At 33.6% G+C, this 20828-nt stretch overlaps 1 protein-coding gene across 11 annotated transcripts in view; it reads left to right on the top strand.

The window, feature by feature from the left end:
* The window catches only part of NBEA (neurobeachin), a 696015-nt gene that overhangs the window by 269364 nt on the left and 405823 nt on the right, over positions 1-20828 (top strand). For 10 of the 11 annotated variants that reach the window (XM_032403205.1, XM_032403204.1, XM_032403196.1 and 7 more), the window contains 3 exons: positions 8502-8940; positions 17742-17896; positions 20178-20304. In XM_032403205.1, the coding sequence (XP_032259096.1) occupies positions 8502-8940; positions 17742-17896; positions 20178-20304 (721 nt within the window). The remainder of the gene's footprint in view (positions 1-8501; positions 8941-17741; positions 17897-20177; positions 20305-20828) is intronic. The other variant, XM_032403198.1, reaches the window with a different exon arrangement.

Genomic DNA, 20828 nt, shown 5'->3' with positions numbered 1-20828 from the left:
CCCCAGGGGCAGGCTTCTAATTAAACATGCATCTAAAGGCTGACTGTAACCCTTTCCAGAGACTTCAGAGGGCAGGCACCATCTCTGCATGCTCTCTCTGCTGCACTCCAGAGCACCAGTGTCTCCTGGGGGGCGGAGCTTTACATGTCTCTGGTGCCCTGGTTTTTATATCTATTGCCCTGTTTTCTGCAGCTGCCCACCCAGGGATGCCCCTTGATCACCTGGCTCTTGTGGGTAGGGGAGCTTTCATTCCTGGGTCCCACAGGACTCTGCCAATCTGAGCAACAGTTCTTGGCAGGATGCCACCCCCGGGGTACTACACAGACAGCCGACTGATGCACACCCTCTAGTCTTTCTGTGAAGGAGGCCTATTTGCTTGTCCTGGAGCTTGACCTTAGGCACATATCTTATGGCCTGTGGAGTTGATCCCAAGGCGTATAGGCTGTGGATGCCACCTTGGTGCTTTTCTTCTCCCTGGCTTCAGCTTACTGGTATCTCTCAGAAGAGAGCATATGCACTCATCCCAGATCCCTGTTTTTTGCAATTGCCACTCAGGGGACACTGCCAGTTCCTATGGCTCTCATGGCCAGTGGGGCTTACACTTTCGGTTCCATAGAACCATATATATTTTCTTTAAAGAGCTCCTGCCTGAGGGTCTGTCAATCTAATTAACCTGAATCATCTAGTTAGGGATACTGGCGGGTCTTAGCACTTCATCAACTACTGGGAGCTCTTAAAACATAGGCTGCTTGGACAAGTGCAAAAGTCTGAGAGACAACAGAGCTGGGGCCTTTGGGTTGAATGCAAGATTCATATCCTATAGGAGCCTACTCCTTCAAGCCTAGGAGAAGTGGTTGTTTCATCTAATACATTAGAAACCAAGACAGAGAGGCAAGCAAAATGAAGCAACAGAGGAATATGTTCCAAATGAAAGAAAAAGATAAAACCTCAGAAACAAGCTAATGAAATATAGATAAGTAATTTACCTGATAAAAAGTTAAAAATAATGGTCATAAATGTGCTCACTGAACTGAGAAGAAGAATACGTGAACATAGTGAGAACTTCAACAAAGAGATGGGAAAAATAAGTGCGAACCAACTAGAAGTTACAGAGCTGAAGAAAAAAATAACTTTAAAATTAGAGTAGTTCAGCAACAGACTAGATGAAACAGAGGAAGGTAAGTCAACTCAAAGACAAGGTAATAGAACTCCTATAATCCGAGCAGCAAAAAATAAAAAAGGGTGAAGATAATTTAATGTTCTTATGGGACAACATCGGAACACATTAACATTTGCATTATAGGATTTCCAGAAGGAGAAGAGAGAGAGGAAGAAATCTTATTTGAAGAAGTAATGGCTGAAAACGTCCCTAACCTGGGGAAGGAAACAGATATCTAGATGTATTAATTTTGAGAGGTCTGTGGAAATCTTCTAAGTCTTTGAAAAGTTGAATTAAGGAAGGAGAGTAGAAGTGATAGACTGACAAGTTTCTTAATCCTTTTTTTTTTTTTTAAGATTTTATTTATTTATTTGACAGAGAGAGATAGCGAGAGCAGGAACACAAGCAGGGGGAGTGGGAGAGGGAGAAGCAGGCTTCCTGCTGAGCAGGGAGCCCGATGTGGGACTCGATCCCAGGACCCTGGGATCATGACCTGAGCCGAAGATAGACGCTTAACGACTGAGCCACCCAGGCGCCCCAAGTTTCTTAATCCTTACAGCCTACTTAAGATCTACATTTTTCAAGTGCAATCTCTGCAATTCTGAAAGCATAACTAATTTTTCCAAGGTAACATGGAAAACTAGTAAGTTATGGTGCCAGAATTGGAACTTTGATCAATTTGATTGCATTACCATGATCTTTCAGTTATGACACAGTTCTTCCAGAAAGGAGGAGAGATAACCAAAGCACTTAATGGCTAGAAATATAAGAAGATATGGGGTTGAGAAGTTGTTCTGTTAGGATAGGAGATACTGGTCTGCAGATAGAGGGGCCAGAGCTAGGAAAGATAGACAGAAGTTGAAGATGAGTAAAGAAAATAACTGATAGATGGTTTGGCTCTATATTTTCTTAAAGGATATGGTGATAGTGATGACGATAACAGTAAAATCAATAATGGCAGCAGCAGGTACAAAAATTTATGTTGAGATTACTCAATGCCAGGCACTATTCATAAATTATGTTCTTTAATCATCACAGCAGTGTAATGTATAATGCATACTCTATAATGTATGTACTGTTACTATGCCAATTTTACAGATAAAAGATGGAGACTGAGAAAGCTTAAGTGGTAAACAAGTCTTCACGGAAAGTCAAACAGTCTTAATTTCAAAGCCTGAACTCTTAACCATGTATAACTTGCAAATCATGGCTTATCTGATAATATTAACAGAATTAAGCTATTATTTGGTTGCTTCTGTTTTTCTGCAACTGAAGACAAGTTTTAGGCATATATGTTGGCATTTTATTATTAGTGCTAATGGTTGCTTCCATAACACTATGGAGATGCATGATGTATTTTAATAGGAAAGTGTTTTTTCTTTGAGAAGAAAAGAGAGAAAGAGTGCTACAACAAGCTAGAGCAAAGGAAAAGCAAAATATGTATATATGAATATTTTATAATTGTTAATTGATACTTTATTCAAAATGTAGAAATTGGAATTGTAAACATCACTTAGAGGTTGGACTTCTGGAAAGAGTGGAGTAAGGACCTCCAAAGAACTCCTCCAAAAAGCAATGAGAACACTGGCAAAAATTGTCAAAATCATCTTTTCCCAGTCTCTGGAAAGTAATCAAAGACTTGGAACAATCAAGAGAGTGCTAATTCAAGAAAAACTACAGAATCTTTATGAGAATAGCAAGCTTTTTGGTGATTTAACTTGCTCTATTAGTATCCAGTTCTCAGCTCTGTGGTGTCCTTGAAAATCTGTATCCAGACAACTGTGGTAGCTGTAGCAGCACTGGAAGGAGGCCAATTATGTTTGGAGTTTTCAGAAAGTCCACTGAACACTGTATCTGACCTGTCTGGAAGCTCCCTGGTAAAGTTTCATTCACAGAGCTTGTCCACCTGATTAGAGCTTGCTTGATGAGAAAAGCCCTGGATGTTTTTTGAAATAATCAGCAGCAATTTTTTTTTTTTTTAAATATTGGAACTGCCCGAGGTGGCAAATAAGAACCTTACCAAAAGCTTAAAAGGAAGACCTGAGAATGAGATGTCCATACTCTGGGGGATGTATTCAGGTCCAGGAAAGACCTGAGAAGGCTCCAGTCACTCACCTGTGAGTAACCTGAATTTTGAAAGAATTAAAAATATGAGGGTGATGTCTCATCAAAGAGAATATCAGTAAAGAAATATTATAGAAAAGAGTGAAATAGCAAATCTGGAGTTGAAAATTATAATAACTAAAATAAAATTCATTTGAGGGGTTGAACAGAATATTTGATGGGCAGAAGAAAGAATCAGCATACTTGAAGACAGGTCAATTGCTGTTATCTTACTCTGATGAACAGAATGAGGAGAAGAATGAAGAAAAGTGGAGAGCCTCAGAGACCTGTGAGATGCCATCAAGTGAACCAACATACAAATTATGGGAGCTGAAGAGAGTAGAGGAGACAGAAATGGGAAGAAAGAATTTTTAAAGAAATAGTGGCCTGAAAACTTTCCAAATTTGATGAAAATCATTAGTATGCACATCCAAAAAGCATAATGTATTCCAAGTAAGATAAACTCAAACAGATCTATACATCATAATCAGAACATTCAATAGAAATACTTTTTGGCTCTTAGTTGGTTTCTCCTGAATTATAATTTTGTCTGTTATGAGTATATATTCATAATACTGAATTCCTGAAGTTGTATTCTTATACATTTAATATAACAAACAAAAAATTAAATAATATATAAATGATTGCAAAAAATTACTCAGTGCTTTGCAGTCTTTGTTGTGTAAAATGAATAATAATTATTTTAAATCTTTTTATAAAATATGGCAGCTTTTTTCTTCCTTGGAATTCAGGTAATTTTTGCATAACTTGGCATTTTTGGATTTAATATAAATAAAACATACAAGTTATATATAGGTTTTTATATTTTAAATTAATGAGATTTAGTTTGCTTAGTATTACTACTTGAGCAAATAATTCATAGAATTTTTAGTGCTATACTAAGAAGGAGCTGTATGTTCCTTTAATGTTACTTCTTATTCAAGTAGTTTGGAAAATAGCAATTTGAATAACTTAATAGGTAAGACATTGAAACACTTTATACATCACTGTAAAATAAGATGTTTGGAGAAAAGATTGTGATAAATGAGGTCCCAAAACAGAAATCATGTCATTTGCTGAAGTTAACCCTATATGTTTCCTAAAACGTATTAGATGAACTCATTAGGTTCAATGAAAATAAGTGAGAAAAAGAGGCATCTGGCATCTAGCGGCCTGTTTCTGATAAGATTAAGATCACTCAGGCCAGTCATGTTTCTGTTTTGTGTACTAACATGGCCTCTTGCTATAGAAACTGATGAAGAACTATTGAAAAATTATGGGTCTACTGTTTAACTGGCGCAGCTGCAATCATTTGTACTTTCTTTCTTGTTCATGCTTAACATCCTATTGAGGTCACTTGGGTTAAATCCTCAAAGTACTTTACTGTCCCAGAGAAGCAGTCTGGAAATATAATACAAGTTATCCAAACTGAAATTGATGCTATCAACTGTAAGAGCATGCTCTGTTAAAAAAAAAAAATGTTAATGCATAATGGGAAATTAAGGTAGGCTTTTGAACTACTGATCTGTTTTTTATTTGCAATTACTATTATAAAATTTTCCATTGGTGTTTATTTTTATTTCTATATAATATGATCACAAAGCATGCTTTACAAAGCTTATTTATTTGAATAGAATTCTTATTGAAATATCAAAGTTACTGCTTCATTTTGAAATCATTGATTTATCAGTCACAGTAAACATAAAATTAGATTTATATTACTATGTAAATATTTTGATGAGTCATTTGAAAATATTTCAATTTTAATAAACTTAATTGCATTTTATAATTGAGAGATCAACATTTATATTGGAGTTTCAAGTATCTACTTAGTGAGTTAGAGATTTTCATTGTTCCTTGAGAGTCAATTGAACAGAAAAGCAAAAAATTACATAGTTTTTATATGGTAACTTTGGACACTAAATCAAAGATTTTAACTTCTTAGGTATTCTGTTTGTAGCAAAATGTTTATATTTCAGGTTTCTATAACTTGAAAAGTTTACATTTTTGTGTAGCTGTTAATGTAAAACATGCCATAAATAAAGACACTGAAACATCACATTAGGATAAAGTCAAACTCTAGGCCAAATCTGTAAATCAGCCAAATTCAGAGTAAGTGCTAGACTTGACTATACGCCTTTTGAGAATTAAATTCTGAAAGAAAATTTAGCCCATGCTGGTAACCATGCCACTGTGATTTGTTACTCTTAGAGTTCTTATTTTGTTTCTGCATTTACATTCTGTGTCCTATTGTCATAGAAGCTTCATTATTGCTATTTAATTTTCTACTGATTTTCTGCCACAACTGTTTTTACTCCCCAAATATATAATGTATAGATGCAAACATGCATTAAATAAATTCAGTAATACCTCCAATAGTGGCAATAACTGCCTTAGCAGTTGTTTTCTCATTCTTTATTCCTAGCTTATTTCATCAACTTTTGAAGTATCAATTATCATCTCAGTTTGAATAATCCCAAAATACATGGCTATATTTCTTTTGACTCAACAGCTATAAATATTCCAGAGATTCTGCACTCAATTGATTTCAAAATTTAATTCATTATATTTCTGAACAGGAGCTCCTGGGTGGCTCAGTTGGTTGAGTGTCAGACTCTTGGTTTCAGCTCAGGTCATGATCTCAGTGTTGTGGGATCAAGCCCCATGTAGGGCTCCATGCTTAGTGGGAAGTCTGCTTGATAGTCTCTCCCTCTACCCCGTCCCCCTCCCTCTTGCGTGCACATGTGTGCTCTCTCTCAGATACATAAATAAATCTTTAACAAAGATATTTTTTAAAGATTTATTTATGTTAGAGAGAGTGAGCGAGAGGGAGAGAATTTCAAGCAGACTCCCTACTGAGTGTGGAGCCCTACTTGGGGCTTGATCTCAAAACCCTGAGATCATGACCCAAACCGAAGCCAAGAGTTTTGATGCTCAACTGACTGAGCCACCCAGGCACCGCCCGCCGCCAAATATTTCTGAACAAACTTGCTAATCTTTTGCTTTCTTCCTCAGTTAGTGGCATGTCTCCATTCTTTTTCTTAAGCTAGATATTCCAGAAGCATCTTCATTCTTTTCCTTCCTTCTTATCGTGAATGCTATTATTCTAAGTCTTAATTTTCTGTCACAAGGTTTTATAAAAATTCTGAAACTTTTACCTTACCTCTTACCTTTTCCTTCTCCAGTGCTTTGCCAGGAGTATTATTAAAATTATCTGTCTTCTCAAAACTTTTATGCAGTTATCTTAATTTTTAGTCTTGGAACAACAAAGAATAGGTCTACCCTATTTTTCATGTTGGTCATCTGGTGTTTGAATATTATTGTCATGTCCTACTGATTAATCTTTTTTTTTTTTCAATTCTAACATCCTTGAGCAAACAAGCCTATTTAATAAATATGATGAAAATGACAATAAAACAATTGTGAGAGATGTACATTTTTAGCCAGTTTAAATGAATATTGTATATTAGGTTGAATAATATGAAAATGTTATATTTTTAAAGTAATGTATGTATCTAATACAGTTTGAATCAAAAGAAAAGGAGAACTTGACAGTTTGAAAACTTGACAAAATTACTCTGAAATCTGGAAAAATTAATAAATTCACATGCTCAGTAAATTTGGATGTCATGACATTAATCTACATTTAAGAAATTAACAATACTGTCTAGTAGAGTCTAAGAATTAAGCCCTGTTACTAAAGAAATCCCCTTCACATTATGTTTAATCCTTAACATGTGTGTATAAAACTTTAAACAAATTATGATACCACCCAAAAAATAGTATCACCAAAACATTTCTGTGTTTTTACTAGAGACTTCACCAAAGGTTTTGTGAGATGTCTTGCTGAAATCAAAATAGCCTATTCCCTGTTGGGTGTCTCCTGATTTCCTGTCCTAATATTTCAAAATAAACAACCAAAATAACAAAAATCTAAGGGCAGTTTTATAGAACTTACAGATGTTCATTTTGAAGAGATCTTAGAAGTAACTTAGTCTGCCCTTCTTGTTTTACAAAGGATTAACTTAAATATAAATTAGAGTAATACAAGTATCTAACATTTACTAAGTATCTACTTTATAGAGGACTTGCGAGTAATTTACCTATAGTATCTTATTTTCTTCTCCAACATGACTTTATTAAGAGCTATTATCCCAGGGCACCTGGGTGGCTCAGTCATTAAGTGTCTGCCTTCAGCTCAGGTCATGATCCCAGGGTCCTGGGATCGAGCCCTGCGTTGGGCTCCCTGCTCCATGGGAAGCCTGTTCTCCCTCTCCCACTCCCCCTGCTTGTGTTCCCTCTCTTGCTGTGTCTCTCTCTCTCAAAAAAATAAATAAAATCTTAAAAAAAAAGAGCTATTATCCCTATTATACCTAGATTATATCAATTTTTCAAGTTCATCATTTAGAATTTGATAACATTTTATTATATAGGGAACTTCATTATATTAATGCTTGCATAATGAGATTGATAGGCATTTAACATTTTAAAGATGTTTTTCTATTGTAATTGATAATATTGTATGTATATTTCATATCTGTATATATTTTATCTGCTTCAGTTTTCACAAATTGAAATTTATATTTATTCACAAAGAATGAGTATTCCAAAATAATTTTTCTTAAAGGCACATATAGGCTAAATTCTTGAGGACCATTATTTTCTTATTAAAGTATTTATCCTTTTGAAATAATCATTTGGCATGCTTTTTGCTATTAACTTCAGAATTTTAGGTATATATATATCTGATTTTAAAATAATATCTTTAACTAGTTTAAATATTTTAACTAGATATTATATTATTGGTTATTGAAGTACCAAAAAGGTATAAAATGACTTCATATTTTTAAGGTAATATTAGAGAAGTATAACAATTTCTCTTATATGATTGGTAAGTTAACAAAGGATAAAGGGGAACTTCATATAATAATTATTTATAAGCTGCTATAAGAAATTGTTATGGGTACTGTTGCTCCACGCTTTTAAAGATACCAGTTTTGAAATGCCAGGTGGCTTTTGAAAGAAATAGGGTTCTGTTGAGGCTTCCTGAACAAAAATGACAGGTGTACATGGATGATATGTTTTAATCCAGTTGTGTTGTTATGCACATCCATTTAGCAGATTTTTTTGTTTCTCACGGGTCTTATTTTCTTTATTCCAATATGTGAGAATATTTTATTAATAATACTGGATTTTCACTTGTGAAGCTTTTTGTTTAAACCAGTTTCTTTTATTACAGAAACACCTGCTACATTTCCAGACACTGTAAAGGAAAAAGAAACACCAACCGCTGGTGAAGATATTCAGCTAGAAAGTTCCATTCCACATACAGATTCAGGAATTGGAGAGGAGCAAGTGGCTAGCATCCTGAATGGGGCAGAAATAGAGACGGGCACAGGCCCTGATGCCATGAGTGAACTGTTATCCACTTTGTCATCTGAAGTGAAGAAATCACAGGAAAGCTTAACTGAGAACCCCAGTGAACTGTTGAAACCCGCACCATCCATATCTAGCATTAGTCAAACCAAAGGCATCAATGTCAAGGAGATATTGAAAAGTCTTGTGGCTGCCCCAGTTGAAATTGCAGAATGTGGCCCTGAGCCTATCCCATACCCAGATCCAGCATTGAAGAGAGAAGCGCAAGCTATTCTTCCTATGCAGTTTCATTCCTTTGACAGGTGGGTACTGAATTTATTATTCGTAGTGCTCCAAACACAGAAGGAAAATTAACCGTTTATTTTTTAAAATATTAGGAGGATCTCAAAAACCTTTATATTAAGTAATATAAATTCTTACTACAAAGAATATGGAAGTGATAGGTCAACCAGATTGATCTCATAGTAAGGCACTTAAATAATACATCTCAAAAAAGGAGTTTCAATATGGTATACAGGACAGCATGTTAAATTAGAAATAGGGAAATCCAGATTCTGATTAGAATCCATCATCACTACATTGAGGAAGTGCTTTTATCTTTTTGGACTTAATTGTTTCATGGATAAAATGGGGGAGGGGTAAGCCATATCTTTCCAAGGTTTAGTCTGGTTCTGGAATTCCTGTATCATAGTACTGGAAACCAATAACTTCTGGAGACTAAATAAATAACTTGCTTCAAGTAATAAAATTCAAATTCGAGTGTTAAATGCAAGGATGGAAAAAATTTGAAAATATGCATTATCATCTGAAAATATGCATGGAATTTTCAGAATCAATGTAAAGGCCATATTTTGAGGCATGTATTTGAAAGTAAATATTGTTGAAAGGCATTTTAGGTTTCTAAACTATTTATAACATGGCCCATATATCTGCATTCAAATGTTAAATCATACAAGGGTTTTTAGTGAGAACAACTAATTTTTTTTCTGTTCCACTATATATGCCATAAAAATGATACTTCACAGAAGCAGGATAAAACATTTTAGAACCAAAGAATTTGTTCATGTAATTTATCCTACTATTTAAAAACTTATGCAGCATTAGAAACATATTTTATGATAGTCATAATTACTAACAATAGTTAGTTATAGGCTAATATTTACATATTAGCCTATAAACTAAAGAATGTGTTTACCATCTGAATTAAATTGTTATTGATGTTGAAAACACTTCCCCCCACCCAAAATTTATGTGTGTGTGTGTGTGTGTGTGTGTGTGTGTGATGATTGGTAAACAATTGTTTTTTGTTTTAGAAAAGAACAAGTTAGGAAATCAAATGTTTCTTAAACTGGAATGTCAAAAATAAACATATAGTCAAAATGTAACAGCTATTCTGTATTACTTTTCTAAAATAGCCATGCTGCTTTGTGCAAATATAGAGAGAGTAATTTTTTAGTGTTTAGAGGTAGAAATATGGCAGGAAAGGCATTTTTCAGTTAAGATAGATTATCTTTTTTATATATAAATGTAAATTAAGCTTTACCTTTAAACATTTTAACTACTGTTCTACAGATACTTCTTGAAAATTTATTGTGAAAATATAAATAGCTTTGGTCATCGTGTCAGATATAAAGATGGATAAAAACAGTGTTCCCTACATTGAACTTACAGAGTAGTAAATGGAGATGAAATGTTTGCAAAAAAATGTCATTGCAAGATAAAATGTGTTAAGTATTAGAACTTTTAAAAACTAAAAAAAAAAAAAGGAGAGGCTATGAAATGTAGGAAAATACTTCTTTTTTTTTAATGGTTTGTGTTAGATTATATTTGGATGTTCATTCATATAGTTCTTTGAACGTTCCTTATGCCATCTCAGATTGATGTCCTCTATTTCACCTATTTGGTTTATGTTCCCTGGATATATGTGGATGTGTCTTTATGAGTGTATGTAAACATATGTATGTAAGTATCTGTAATTGTATATATCTATAAAAATGTTATAATAATTCAATTTAGGGTCATAAAAATTTTGTGTTCCACTTACTTTTAAATTACATATTTAAATTTTATTAAAATACAAATAAATACAGAGGATTGTGATTTGCATAAGAGAATCCAGTGAAATAAAAATAAAGTTCAATGTTTTGTTTTAATTTGGATTACTGTTAGAACAGTGTTTTCATTAAAACTTAACAAAGCTATCACTAGAGTGCCAATATTCTCAGCTACTCAAAATTTATTACACTTTTGTGAATATTGCTTTAAAAAAAATAGAACTTTCCATTTGTTCCTGGTAGCATTTGTGCAAAGTGCAGTGGGAGTGGGATCATTATTCTAAATTGCATAAGTAGAAATGAAATCAAGGCACACAAAGCATATTTCAATTCTTTTTAGGGAAAGGGTCTGTAGTGTAGTTAATGTATGCAGTAGCTCAAGTACTATCAAATGTAAATGATGAGGTGATATTGATGAAAGGAGGGGATTGAGGTCTCAGGGGGCGCTGATGACGGATTGAACAGAAGCGGCCTTGCAGTGCACGTAACTCAAGTCTGTCGTCTTCACTGCTCAAAGCCATAATGGGAGGTGGCAGTCTGAAATGAGTTGCCACGGCAAAGAGTATTATTTTTGAAATGCTTTCACACAAATCACTAGGCCCTGCATACAACTTAGTTTCATGCTTTAATGTCATCAGGAGGCACAAATTGGTGTGTCTAATTGTTTGCCACCTGCCAGCAAAATGAGCTGCCAGCCAGCCAGACGGGTTTGATTGTCTGTCAGCCATTCAATAGATTGAGAGTGACAACATCAAAAATTTAACTTCAAACTCTAGAGCTTTGAGCAGCTTTTCAGAGACATCATCCCCACAAGTGCTTCTGGACAACTGCATTTTTCAATTATATTTCCAATATATTGCTACCATTTGCCTTATCTGTCTTAAGGTAGCTATAATTATATTATGAAATATATAAACATATTTCTGAAGCACTAAAGTCTGAAATCCAAGTTATGACATGTCTTTTAACATCAGATTGAATTCCTTGAAAATAGGATCCAAGATGACATGCCTTAGAAGCAAAGTCCTGACGACTACCAGTTTCAAACACAGAATTATCATGGGTCTTACTCTACCAATAATGTATTTTTCATTTTTATCTTTAGTTGAAAAATAGCTATAGTCTCAGTTGCTCATTTCTTTGTAACCAGATCATGCTTCCTAATAATATTGCACAACCCCAACGGAGATCACCTATAGGATTTTACTTTTGTTAGCCAATAGTTTATTGGTTTTATTGTAAACATGCTAACAATGCATTCTTTATACTCATTTTATACTGTAAATTTGAAAATACCTTCCTAAAACAACTGATGTAATTTGAGTTATGTTAACTTATATTCCACATAGGGTGTTTCTCCCCACTTGGGATGGAGCATTTATGAATTTCAGTTGTGAAATTTTTCTTTTAGGTAGATTATTTTCTTTAGGTAGATTACAACATCAAATTTTAGAAACATCTAGACTTACCTAAAATAAAACTTTTTCTTTCAGTATTATTTTATCACATTGTATTATGAACTATTATATAAATATTCTTATTTACATATCTCGGAAGTGCTGATTCTTTTTCTTTCATTTCTTCCAGTCATCATCTGTGCAGATTTACGTATATGTCTGATTGCACTGAGTGGCCCTAACAAATACATATTTATGAATTGTAAAGCACTGAAAATGCTAGAGATTCTCTAGTACTGTTCTACAGTGAGGAAACACTATGTATACAAAGGAAATAAAGTTATGAAATGATAACATTATCATGGTTTTATTTCTAACAGAAGTGCTTAATAATCTCATCATAGAACACAAACCAAATTGCAAAATTCCCCAACAATACAATCTCTTTTGATAGATTTAAATATAGATATATAATTTATAAAATATTCTAGCTGAGCTATATTTTTTATACATTAGTACCTGTGTAACTTTTAGGTTGGGGTAGTGCTTTTCTCTAAAACCACCAATTAAGTTTTATCCTATCTTTTATGTAAATATTGTAATGTTGTATATCCACATGATTTTAATCTTTGGAGAATTTGGTATATATATATGTGATTTAGGTCAGTCTTAATTCCCCAGGGATTTCTAAGATAGCCCTCCCCTGTTTAGTTTGGACAAAAAACAGGGGAAAAAAAAAAAAAGCAGAGGACAATATGCTTCTTCGTTTTAACTGTTATTATGTTTTAGAGAATTATTTTATGTCTGGGATACCACAAAAAGCTCACAATTGTGTTGCTTCTCTGGCTAACAAACATTGATCTTACATGATTTATATTTCATCCCTTTTGATTTTACAGTCCACTTATGTTTGAATTACTGGGTTTGATAAGTTCAGGCAGACTGGTCTGTATATTTTTCCCCTCAAACTTTTAATTTCTTCACTTTCAAGTGGTTTATTCTTTGAATAAGAAAATCTCTAAAATAAAAATTATAAATATTATAGGACTAAAAAGGCAATATAGATAGCCTTCATATTATTAAACCTAAAATATAAGGTTCGGCTAACTATTTTTTCTCTAGCTTTTTAATATTAACATTTTTAACATTAGTGCTAAGGATGACAATTTAGGGAAAATAATAAAGAAATGTTTGATAGAGATGATGGAATCTTCCTACATTGATTTAAGATTATAAAAAATTATAATTACTGCTGAGGACTTCAATTTCTATTCCTTTACTTTTCTAGTTTTTGTGAAGTGTTTTGCTTCTATCACTTAAAGGATGAACAAGTAATTATAAGTCAAATTGATTAAAAGTCTGCCAACCTTTACATTTCAAAGTTTCTATGATGTCTAGCCACTGAAATTCTGGCCTTTATTATGCTCCAAGTGTCCTGGGTATAGTATTTTGAGGCCAGTTGCCGGACGATGCAGTTTTGACTGAGCATGGTGGTCTGATGTCCCCAATGTTGTTGCCTTTGTCTCTCCTGGCATTTACACAGACGAGTCAGTGAGCCAAAAAAGTATCTCTCTTTAAAGAGTGGATTAATGAAATACTCAGTTATTTCTTATACATATTTTTTCATTGGTATTCTAAATATTTTACGAAATAGAGACGTACAAAACATGAAAATGTCACAGCAGTAACCTTGTGATTTCTGATGAGCTGTAATAAATTGTAGTATCACCCTAAAATCAGTAACATTGTTTTTTTCCTAAGCTTCAGTTTTTTCTTTCAAGATAAATGTTTAGCATTTATATAAGTCTTGTTAGGGAAGAGTGTTAATCTGGAAATTTAGGAGAATTGGGCGTTGATAATAGATCTCTTTGTAATTAGTTGTGTGATGTGACTTTTATTCTCTTTGGCTCTCTGGGACTCAGTTTCTCAGCATATAAAATAATGTATTATTTCTTAAAAGTCCCCAAAATTTCCAAAATCCTATCATAAGTGAAATGATCTTGTAATTAGTCTCAAAAAAGTAGCAGATAGCTATTTTTGAACTTGGTTAAAAGATGTGAATCCCAGAAAAGATAGGACATGTATATTCCCAAAGCTATCACCTCACTTTAGGCCCTCAGTATCCCTCAAGTGGATTCCTTCTCTTATCTCCTAAATAGCCTTACTATTTCCAGGCCCCCGCCACCCCGCCAGTGTATCTTCCACATTTATGCTAGAGTCATTTTTCTTAAATGCAAAACTGATAAAAATTCTGAAATAATTTTTACTTATTATAAAATATATTAAAAAATAAAAGATGAACTTCTTAGTTTGAAATGTCCTTACCTTTTATCAGTCATAAGGATGTATTTATAGTTCCTTCAGTCTACTATGTTTTTTCATATCTCTTTGCCTCACTAAGGTTTTACTACTGAACTTTTCTCTTCTTGGCCAATTCCCTTTGTGCTACTTTTAGATTCAGCTCACTGTTCCCATATAATGCACATCCTTTGTGTTCCTGAAAGATCCTGTGCATAACTCTGATCAAAGCAATTATGAAAATATATTGCACAGTTGATTTGTTGGTTTCTTGTATTTCCTTCAGGTATCTCTAAGGCATGGGTTATATCTTTCTTTCTTTTTATCCCTCAAACTTGTCAGTGAAGTTGTATTCCTTTAACCTGTCAGTGCTCAATAAGTGTTACAGAAAAGAGAGCGGGGGCAGAAAGAAGAAAGAAGAAAGGGATCCTTATAGGGTGTCACAAATAATTATAAAACTCAACTTGCCTTGATGAGTCACTATTGAAAAACCCTTATCTTCACTACTTTACTTTGTACATAGGCCAAATCTTGAGGTATACAGATAAAGTAGGAACCTTTTTATAAGATTCACAGAACCAATTAATGGACACTCCAAGACTCTGCCCTTGAACCATTCTCCTATCCATTTGCACTCACTTCTTCAGTGATCTCATCCACTTCCCTGGCATTAAATAGCATATATGTTGGTGATTCCCAAATTTATGTCTCAGCCCAGTCCTCTCTCCTCTAACTAGAGATTCATCTATCCAGTTGCTTATGCAGCGTCACTATTTGGATGATTAATAACTGCTCCAACTATATTCGTCTGTATCTTAGTTAATGGCAGCTCTGCCCTTCATGTTGCTTAAGGCAAAAATCTTTACATCATCTTTGACTTTTCTCTCACACCCACATCCCAGTCTCCTGCAAATCCTGTTTGCTCTGCCTTCTTAATATAGTCAAAATTTGACCTACTTTTCACCATTTTCATTTTGCCATTCTGATCCAAAGTACATCATTTCTTGCTTGGTTTATTACAGTAAACTCCTAACTAGTCTTTCCCTACTTGCCCTTCCCCCTTTAACTGTATCCTTAATGCAACAGCCAGAATGGTCCTGCTAACCTAAGATCATATTCCTCCCTTGTTCATAAGCTTTTAATGGCTTCCAGTCCCACTGTGAGAAAAAGCCAACGGCTTTAAAATGGACCATAAATACCTCTGATCAGAACCCCTTTTGTCTGGTCTCACTTCTTACAAGTCTCCACATCTTCTAGACTCACACTAGCCTTCTTCCTGGTCCCTCTGCCTGTGACACTCTTAACACTCCTCTCTGGATATCTTCATAGCTCCTCCTGCACCTTCCAGTGTTTCCTCAAATATTACATTTTTTAGTGAGTCTTCTCTTAGTAACTCTCCTCATCCCTGTCTGTGCTTTATTTTTCTCATAGCACTTTCCATCTCGTATACTGTATTAACTCATTCACGTTATTGTATCTTCCTTCTGTCTCCCCATATTAGAACATAAGTTCCATGAAGGCAGGGATTGTGTCTGTTCTATGTATCTCTGTATATCAGAATTTAGAACCGCCCCTCACACATCATAGTGCTCAATAAATATTTGTTGAATGAATGAACGAATGAATCTTAGAGCACACCCCAAATCTCTGGTTTTGAGATAGCATAAATTCAGTGATGGAAAGATTTACACTGGTATGTATTATATATCACTCAGTGTATTACAAAACATAGTTAACCACTCGAACATTTTGTTGGAGTTAGATTGAATAATCTCTTGGCTTGTGCTGTTTTGATGATAACTGTTACAACCTTAGAGTATGTGTGAGTTTTATGTAGTACAGAGGGATCATCTACTTATTTATAGTTTGCAGTCTTAAGGTATGGAACAGAATTGTGAAATTGTGTGGGAAACATGGAAAGAATGTTCTTAGGATAGAAAAATGCAGTTGGTAAAGTATATGTGGTATAGAGGATTCTATGTATGCATCTGTATGAATAGCATATTTAGAAGGAGAGTGGAATATGTTAATAGTTTAGATTGGTGGCTGTTAACTTTTTTGTGGATGTATTTTTGAAATCCAGATAATTATTTGCTCACCCTAGAAAAAGTTGTATGCACTTCAAAATTTTACGTATACTTAAGGGTATTTATGGAATCGAAATGGGTACCCACAACGGTTATGTAGACTACTAGGTAAGCCTTTTGGTATGGATGGAATAAGTTACCAAGGGGAACATGTTGAGTCGCTTATAGAAGATTTTATAAGAGCTGAAAAGTTAAATTTTTATATAATGTGTTAATCAACACCTATTGATAAACGTAAACTTGCAAATTATTTGTAAAATAGATTGTTAGGACAGAGAATAGTTTGATGTGTTAGGGAATGGGCAGTGTTGAAGAAATGATATTAAGGACAAGAATGTACAGTACTCTGATTCTAGTAAACCAGTTGGCCATTATAATCAAAGGAGAAATAGTAGGCTGCATGTAAAGTTGTAGGCTGAGAAAGAATATGAGAATTCGGTCAAATCCAGCTTCCCACCTCTCTCAACCCTGATTCTTTGAGAAGAATGAAGCTTCACTACTTGGAAATAAAGATACTAATGATCTAGGTAGTTTATCTTTTAAAATGATACTCGTTTATTATTTAAGGTTAATACAATGTCAAATTCAGAATTTTGTGTGTGTGAAATTCATCTAAATATGCTAAAGTAACATGGGAAACCCCTGTGTTTAAAATGTCAAGGCTTGAAAGCTAAATAGATCTTTAACTGTATCAAGTGTATCATCGAGTTCTTTTTCATCATAACAGCTATGAAAAACAAATTTTTTTCAGAAAAATAAAGTATAACCTTACTATAGCATTAGATGTTACTCAGTATTCCTTGGTTAATTTTTAGCTTTACTATGAAGGAGCTTCAGAATCTGGCTTTCAGAGTGGTTTTTATGTTTTTATGACAGTTTTACACATGGAGAATATAATATGGGTAAGAAGGACATTTTATGCATATTTTACCAAAAAAACTGCAGATGCAAAATATTCTAACTTGAGCACACATTTTCCCAGTTTTTCCAGATTCGTGATTATAGCCTACAAGCCATCTTAAGAAAGGTCTGCACGCTCCAAATTCGACATAAGCATTTGCCAAATGAATTAAAGTCAACACACTTCACAATATATCCTAATGTCCATATCCTTTTCACCAATGAAATTGGCCTCAGAAGTTAAAAAAGAAAAGAAATGAAAAGAAAAAGATAAGACAACTGAATGTTGACTGTATATGTCATAGCAGGGTTGGATTTCATCTTAAACCTTGTGTTTGTTATTTTTCCATCACTTCTTGCTTTGTAGGAGTGTCGTGGTACCTGTTAAGAAGCCCCCTCCAGGTAGTTTGGCTGTAACCACTGTGGGAGCCACTGCTGCTGGAAGTGGCCTGCCAACAGGCAGTACCTCTAATATATTTGCTGCTACTGGAGCTACACCAAAAAGTATGATTAATACAACAGGTATTGTCCTTATATATTTTTGTGATACCTCATCTTTTTCTTTCTGTTTTCTATATCTTCATTTTCTGCTTATTTGATCTTAAAAATTAAAATGCCCTGATCATTTAGGATTATCATAATCTTTAAGAAGGTTCTACTTTATGATACTACCTTTCAGAATTTGTCTGTACTTCTAAGACATTTTTTAGTGGTCATTTTAGAGGACACTATTGGTTTTTTGTTTTGAGTCTTCTCAAAACACAGTGCTATTTACTTTCAGAGTTAAATCAAATTGCTGAAAGGTATTTGGGGAGCAAAACCAAAAGATAATGTAAACACTGAAGTTTGATATGTAAAAATTAGTAAATGGTATCAAGAATATCACTATGTTAGTGATAGAAAATAGATTTAGTGACGTTTACTGGTTAAATCTTAATGTATATTTTTTGCAAAATCCTCTTAAGGAAAGGCAGAGCTCCCCTAAGAACCTTGACGATATGCAAGAGCCTCAACTTGATGGAAAAAAAAATGCATGTGAATAAGAACCATTACTTGACATTGAATTAATTTATGTACTTACTTAGATTACAGTTGTATCCAGTTCATTGTCCAACATTTTCCTAATGATGCTAGGAACAGAAAATTCCAAATCACTACAAATTTTAAAAGCCTGCCTAAAATAACCTTTATTTATGTAAATTTCCAGAAATGTTCCTGTTGATTATTAGCTAAATAAATCCTTACCCAAATCTTTGTGATTCCATTTTAGGTATTTATACAACGCAAGATGATCCCTGACTTTTCTTCCCTGACTATAGTAGCCTTCTCTTCTCCAAACTGTATAGCCTTGAACTTTTCCATCTATTATCATTACTTAGATTCTTCCCATTTTTATTAATTTCATAGCTCTTCTATGTGCTTTCTGTATCTATCTTGTTTATCATACCACCCGAGTCTGACATATCATGAACAACACATTTATGGGGTTGTAGTAAGTAGAATATACTCTATCACGCATATTTATAGTAGCAAATAAACATTATGGATGGCATTGTGTTAAAGAACATAACATCCTTGGTTTATCTATATTATAAATAAATATATCTGGCTTGTCTGAAGGCTTTAAAATTTTTCTATACAGTTTATAATCTTATTCTTTATATTCATTCTGCTTTCTAGAAATAGAAAGAAAATATTTTTCTTTTACCAAAACATCTATCAAAAAACATGTTAAAATTTTTAAATATGCAAGTGTAGTAGAAAGAAATCTCCATTTAGTGTCTACTGAATAATTCCTTATTTTTAAGAGATAGGTTAAAGGAAAATTAAATTACCCCTTTTTATCTTTATGTGAAACAAGTTATAATATTTTCTTATAATTTCTATTTTATGAATTAATAATAGATATAGGAAGTGATGTAGCAAGAAGTCTAGTGATAGTATAAAATACATAATATTACAGTGGAAAATAAAATGTAAGTAATTAAACATCCTCCTCAGAAATATGTACAGACACACCTACACACACACACACACACACACACACACACACACACACATTTTGTATGCCAACACCTAAACTGGACACATTGTCCAGTTTAGATTTTGGCAAGTAGATGCTATATAAGTGTTGCAGAAGAAATCTCAGTAAGCAATTCAGTTTTGTAGGAATTAGTGTGAGATAAGATAATATTCAGGAACACTAGATGTCCCTCAACTCCACAGCTCTTTAATATACTTACATGGTGTATTATAGAAAAAGTCTGTTCCAAAGTGGCATCTTCATATCGTTGAGGAGAACTCATTATTTTAAAATCAGGTACAATTATATTCATTATAGCCCTTCTTAAAGCATTCATTTTATCAAAATAAGTATTTGATGCTCCAGTGCCACAAATTTATGCTCAGTTTGTTGTAAATTGTATCTTAGATGGTGAAAACTAAAAATATTACAATATAGCAATAAAAACATAAATTTTTCACATCTAAATTGGAATTGTTTTATCAGCCTCATTTTATCTAAAATTATTTTCATTTGTTGATGTCTTTTATTTATAACCCATTTGTAATATGTAATTCTGTTAGATTAATATAAGTAAATCAACTGGATTTTAATATAACAGCTATTATTTATAATTATAAAGAGTTATTAGTATACTGATGGCAAAATGATTTTTTAATTGTTGAATTCTGTTTTGAAATTCAGATGAGTAAATCTTCAAAATCAGATAGTAATGATATAATGAATTATTTTGTTAAATAAATTTATTTTTAAGGCTAAAAATTATTATTTTGGGAACAGGTGCCGTGGATTCAGGGTCCTCCTCCTCTTCCTCCTCTTCTAGTTTTGTGAATGGTGCTACCAGCAAAAACCTTCCAGCTGTACAGACTGTCGCTCCAATGCCAGAGGACTCGGCTGAAAACATGAGGTACACATCACTACCTGTTCATACTCATCTTACAACTCCATCCTCAAACATAGGGAAACAGTACACAGTAAATGCAAAGGTATAGTTATGAATTCTTGAGCAGGGCTAATTATGCATTTTGTGACTGCATTTCATAATTGTATTGTTCTGGTATTTTTAAAAGTCACTCACTATATTTCAGAGCCGAAACAGAGATCTTGAATGATGTTCAGACATGACTCTGCTGAGTTTGTCATCCATTGTCCTATATAGCATGTTACTTGTTTCCAATAAAGTAAAAAACGTGCACAAATGGTAACATGATAACATTGTGCATCTTTGCAGTGGTGATGAAAAGTTTAAAATATAGACTTTCAAAATAAATCTGCAAAGTTATATATAATATATATGTAATTGAATAAACAAACATTATCTTTTTTATTGTGCTGAATAGATAAAAATTTATGGTAGCACATCACAGAGCATTCCTAGAACAGACTAGTCCACAGTCTTAAATTACACACACAGGTGTGTGTGTGTGTGTG

The sequence above is a fragment of the Phoca vitulina genome, unplaced genomic scaffold (genome assembly GCF_004348235.1).
Source record: "Phoca vitulina isolate PV1807 unplaced genomic scaffold, GSC_HSeal_1.0 scaffold5, whole genome shotgun sequence".
Lineage (NCBI taxonomy): Eukaryota > Metazoa > Chordata > Mammalia > Carnivora > Phocidae > Phoca > Phoca vitulina.
The sequence above is the reverse complement of the archived record's forward strand: the minus strand, read 5'-3'. Positions and strand labels throughout refer to the sequence as shown.